Source organism: Sarcophilus harrisii, chromosome 2 (assembly GCF_902635505.1).
Source record: "Sarcophilus harrisii chromosome 2, mSarHar1.11, whole genome shotgun sequence".
Taxonomy (NCBI): domain Eukaryota; kingdom Metazoa; phylum Chordata; class Mammalia; order Dasyuromorphia; family Dasyuridae; genus Sarcophilus; species Sarcophilus harrisii.
This window is the reverse complement of record NC_045427.1, coordinates 479749181-479755180: the sequence shown is the minus strand read 5'-3', so window position 1 is coordinate 479755180 and position 6000 is coordinate 479749181. Positions and strand designations below refer to the sequence as shown.

General features: G+C 34.5%; 1 protein-coding gene across 1 annotated transcript in view; it reads right to left on the bottom strand.

Moving 5' to 3' along the window:
- Positions 1-1835: 1835 nt before the first annotated feature.
- GLE1 (GLE1 RNA export mediator) overlaps positions 1836-6000 on the bottom strand; it is a 39835-nt gene continuing 35670 nt past the window's right edge. Inside the window, exons 14-16 of the mRNA XM_003757317.4 lie at positions 5004-5086; positions 3893-3956; positions 1836-3172 (exon numbers count right to left, since the gene is read on the bottom strand). Coding sequence (XP_003757365.1) covers positions 3104-3172; positions 3893-3956; positions 5004-5086 — 216 coding nt within the window. The 3' untranslated portion in view covers positions 1836-3103. The remainder of the gene's footprint in view (positions 3173-3892; positions 3957-5003; positions 5087-6000) is intronic.

Genomic DNA, 6000 nt, shown 5'->3' with positions numbered 1-6000 from the left:
GAGCAGTCTGTGGATCCATATTTAAGAGGAATGCCTTCTGGAAATACAATTTTCATACTTACCAGTGAAACTTTACAAAGCACATTATAGTCAATTCTGTATCATGTATACTACAGCAGACAGAAAACCCACGCAAGAATAATGTCTTCGAATGGTAGTTACTGACGGTAGTAGGCCTTCAAGTTGCCTTGAATGCAACTTGAAGGAATCCCCTATGGCTAGGGTTCCTATTTCCAAACTTTCAGTATCAGAGACTAGATGTAACTAATTTATTGAGTAATCAGATCCCAGGTTAATTAATTTACATTGATAAAACTCACAAGAGGGAAAATGTAAACCAGAACATAAATTTATTATATTACAATGGGAGACATGTGTTATCCCCTGTGTCCTTCCTCTACCAACACTCTAGAACCTCTCTAAAGAAACAGTAAACAGTCTTAAATAGTAGTGGCAAAAATATTTGGTCACCCTGCAGCCAGCCTGGTGATGACCTTCTCCAAATTTAGCTAAGTTGGTACTTAGATAATAAATATATAATCTTTATCACTGAGCTTTTCTAATTCAGTTTGAACTTGCAAGAGGAAGGATGCATTCCAGAACCCAAGGTCACTTCTATGCCATCATCAAGTAGGGATTTAATAGAAGGGGACATATATTTTAAATTAACAAAGTGGTCTGAAAAGGATATCAAATTATATACAGAGTGGGCCCTTTTTTCTGGCAGGTTCCTTTAGGAAGCATTTAGAGGAATATGGAAAAGAGAAAAGGAAAATACCCAGATTTAGTGTGGTATTTATAAACATCTAGGATTTGTTCTCATTTTTTTAAGATCTTATCAGTGACAGCCTATACTTACCTTATAAAGCGACGACTGTTAATTCATTACTGCCACATCTTCTTCACACAATCACTCCTTAGGCTGCTTTTAGTTAGTTCCATCACTTTTCCCATAACCATCTATGGGTTTCTTTATCTGGCCCAACTTTTGGAAATATTCTTCAAAGGGGAGGATACTAGCCATATTTGAAATTGTCTTTTTATAGATAAGGGATATATCAAGGGCTTTTGCCCTATTTCTAATTCATATTCATTTTTTCATTTTGTGGTTACATAAGGCACTAATTAAAAAAAGAAAGGGAAATGGGCTCACATCCTGAAATAAGGTCAAACCTGGAGGAAAATTAGAGTGCAGGGAAGAACATGAATAAAAACTGAATCAGATCACTACTACTTTAAAGAAACATGCTCATTCCTTCAGCAGCTGCATCCATCTAGTTGAATTCTATGTGAACTACAATATTGATAAGTATCAAAAGTCATACTACTCCACTATCAATTTTTTTATTTGTAAAAAAGAGGAAGTATAGTACTATGAAGAGTGTGTCTCACTAGATCTAGAGACAAAGAACTTGAGTTCAAATCTCATGAGACTAAATGTATAATCTTGGACAAATCTCTCTGCACTATTTCATCTATAAAGTAAGGAAATTTAATTATATGGTCTTTAGTTCTACATCAACTGACAAACCATGTTCACTGGACAACTCTAAAGATTAGTAAAGGATCTTGCACTTATCAAATAGAATACTTATTAAAAACCAACTAGAGTTCTATCACGTTCTTGTTAGACAGAAGGAGCTCAGTTATTGACACCTAATTATATAGCAGACAGAATTTTTAAAAAGCTATTTTTCCAAGATCAAAGAATCCTGGTCACCTTAACTATACTTACTTTACAGACATCACACCATGACCTCAAAGATATGGCTAAGGTCATAAAGAATTAACCAGACTGTTCTCAAACTGACCCAACCAAGGACCAACTTGCCACATATTAGAAATAAAACTTTTATTATTTCTTTTTTAGAAGTATATAGTCAACCATTCACAGAATGAATCACTTCATACCACATGAGTATTAAAAAACTACTAGGCTTTATATTACACACGTTCTAATTAGACACCAAGGAATAGATACATAGTTGTCCCTTCCAAGTTGTAAAAGGGGAATGGTTCTTTTCCTAACAACAAATCCAGAATTTCCCAACAACCCAAGCTCCACATTTCCCTGATGGATATAGCAAATGTATTCTTATTATTCTGCAGACTTATAATTTCTTTTGCATTTAATCCGTGGCTCATGAAAACTCCCCTCCACAATTAATACAGATAGCATAAACCTAAACAAATCCTAGATAAATTGCAAAAATCAAGGAATTGGCTGTGAGGTGGGCAAGTAAAAGCAAAGCAAAGCCTAAAGAAATCAATACTGCGCAAAAACTCCCAATTTAAAATGGCATCTCTTTAAGATCATTGATTCCAGCTGAATTGGTTCAGCTACCTCAATTGCATTTTAAGATTTAATATATATATGTTGTTGAAGTGAGCATGTCTTTTTGAATTTAACACAATCTATCAAGCATATTTAATCCAAAGTTGTGAAAAATGAATCTAATAGAAACCAGACTTATGATTAAAATTACAAAGGGATCTGAACCATATTTATTACCATTCAATGAGAATTCCAAAAAGTACTCTCTAAACTTTGTTCCTTTTCAAGGAATTCAGCTGAATATGAGGAACTGGCTCTATTGTAAACCTAATGCCCAAATTGCTAGAAAGATATAAATAAGCAAGGAAAGTTGGGACAAGTTCTGTAGCTGTGTGATTATGAGGCAAGTCACAAACTTTCTGAGCCTATTTCTTTATCTGCCAAATAGGGACAATAGCAGTTATACTACTTACTGGAAAGTATTGTTGTAAGGAGCAAGATCATTCAAAAGCACATTGCAGTCATAAAATGATTTATGAATGTGAACTTATTATCATAATTATTAATTAAATATCTTTTTTTTCCTATATCTTTCATTAAGAATAAAACTGTTAAATTCCTTTTACTATTCCATGGTTATCAAAGCTCATCCTCTTCTTGGTTACTATGTCAACAAAGTGAAGATCCTTGATGTAATTCATGATCAAATTTGAGAAGACATTAAAACTGTGAAAATAACCTCCCTGAGACAACTTCCCCCAAAACTCTGCTGTCTTCTGCTGCTTTATTTCTTTCCTTCCAAGAAAGGAACCAGAACCCAAGTCACCATCAGGAACGCCAGAAAGAAGAGGGCAGAGAGCCCTTTGGGATGGGAATCTCCCTGTGTTGTAGACATTTCTGGATAAGGAAAAGAGAGAAAAAAAAAATTGAGCGTCTGCAGAAGTGTTCCCAAAATGAGTCAGAAGATATTTTATGTTAAATGGCAAGTATTCAATTCAACAACAAAACCCTCAAAAGTCTGAATATGCACCTGCAAAAAGGGGGGGGAGAGGAGAAGAAAGTGAGATGGTTCTAAAAGAAAAGTTTTGCTTTTTGTAAGCCTTAATTTACCTTTTGCCATTACTAATGGAATTTGACTCAATGAAGAATCTACCAGTTATGCTGGTGATAACAATACTATGCCACCAAATTATTTTTGAAAATTAACCTTTTGCTGTTTCTAGGCCTTTGGAAAGACTCTGGTAGAAGGCTTAGTTTCTCTGAAGAGATTACCACACTTCCTAGTTTATGAGCTCTGAGACAAAGAAAGGGATGTTGTGGCAATACGAAAATCCCTTAAAATAAAGGGTGAACCAAAACAACAAATTAAAAGGGTGAGTCTTTGATTTTTGAAACAACTTATCCACAGAAGAATGTCATAATTAACTGGAACACTAGGCAATGATTAGTGAAAATTGATGAGAACTCAATTACTGAACTGAAACCAAAGAAGGAAAAAACAGACCAGGGGCAAGAAGAGTTCAGAAAAGCAAAAATAAACAAAAGAATGAAGAAAAGGAATAAAGACATGACAATAATGGCATAAAGATCCAAGAATTTCTCAGATATTTAATTTACCTCCAGGAATTGTTTGAGACGTATAAAAGACCCCATTTGTCCTGAACTGGTGATGGCTTCAATTCTAAAAAGAGGAAAAAGTTCAGATGCACAGGAGAAACATTAAAGCAAGACAGGGACATCTGGGATGCTTTTCAGTGGAGAACAAACATCTATCTTTCAGAGCATAATTAAATATAATCTTGTCACAGAATTTCATAGTTGGAATGGCAACACTAGACAAATGGTCTTAGTCCATATCCAAAAGGAATCCTCCATTTAAATGTACTAGACAAGTGGCCTATACCACTTCTGCTTGAAGACCTCTAAGTAGGAGAAGCACATTACCTCCAGAGTAAACCCATTCCATGTTTTTGGCAGTTCTATTAAGGTTTTTTTTTGTTTTTTTTTTTTTAGCATCGTTTAATTTGACTCTGCAACTTCCATCCATCAATCCTGGGTTCTGTTCTCTAAAGGCAAACATGACAAGTCTACCTCTTTTTCACAAAACAGCCCTTCAAATATTTCAAAGATAATTTAATATCTACCCATCCTACTGAACATTTTCTAGGATAAACAGTCCTAATTTTCAAATGATCCTTACAAGCCAGATTGAAGTGAAGATTCAGTATCTTGTAGTTCAAGGATTCCCAATCTTTTTTGGTTGGCAGAGTGATATGCTAGGAGCTCCAGGCATCATGTCCCTTCCAATTTGAAATGCCACTAGCTTACAGACATAGGGAAAGCTGTGGGCCACTGAATGAACTAGATTAGGTAGGTGATCAATGAATACTACAATTTATTAGGTGGAAATCCATGTTTTATTAGCTTAATATGTGCAAGAATCATTTCAGCTAATTTTATCTGTGTGTGCATATAAGGCAGGTGAGAAATACCATATATACTAATCATAAATAGTCCTTAACTAGTGTTATCTTGAAAGAGCCAAACGCCCTTTGCAGATATTTTTATCAGCTTTCAAATGTATCAAATATCAGTAGAGAAGAGAAGAAGTGCTTTTCTTTATATAATGATAATGCTCAATATTAGTAGTAGAAACTAAATTTTTTTGAAGTTTAATTCACAACTCTCTTCAATAACCCATGTTGTCTCTATTAATCAACTTTGGTACCTGGGGAAATATTCTTCTTTTATAAGTAGCATCATCTTCCAGAATTGAACTTGGTACTGTCTCATGAGTGCATTCCCACATACCTGGAAGGGATAGGCAATCAATGTCAGACAGGAAATAGAAACTTCCACTGATGCAGAAAAATCTAGAAGGCCCAACCAAGCTTTTATTTTCTACTTCTCCCATAAGGCATGCCATGCCAATCATGCCACTGACCCAGCCAACAAATGGCAGCCAATTCTAAAGTATGTGTCTCATTTACCAAATACCACTGAGACAAAAGATATTACACCTAATTTTTTCTAGCTTATACCTTTAAAAGTCATAATTTCATCTCACTCATTTTTGATAGCTTGTAGAAGGATAAAACCTCCATGTCTTCTTAATCCAGGTACATTAAACATAAGTTAACTTTTTCTACAAGAACCAAAGTTAATATTATGAATATCTATTATTGATGTGAGTCAGAAGGGACTGTAAGCTATAATTATGCTGTAATAAAACAACTTATTCAGGTCAACTAAAGTATATAGGTCTGCTCCTATTCCCAAATCCTAGACCACTCTGTATTTTGTGGGTGTTTTGTTTTTTTTTGGCTTATTAGCAATAATTATTTGCTGTTGCTAATACACTAATTTCAAGTAATCCCTTTTCAAATTTATTGCTTCAATAAGGATTAGGATTACTAAGGATTAGGAAAATGAATAACAAGGTGACTAGAAGCATATGTAAAATTAATAGACTAAATGAAGGCCTGAAGGCCTGAAGCAGAGGTTCTGTAATATTTATTTCAGCTGTTCATTGACATTTTTTTTTTTATGGTCTATTTTTCAGTTTCAGATAACTGAATTTGCCAGGTAGATTAGTTAAGAGATAAGGGAATCACTGATCCTTGAAGGAGTAGGATCAGTCCTATTTATACTGGAATAAAAGAAAAACAATTAGCTTAGAAGTCCTCTAAGTTACTTTTGTGGCTCTGAATAAACCTCAAAGCCTT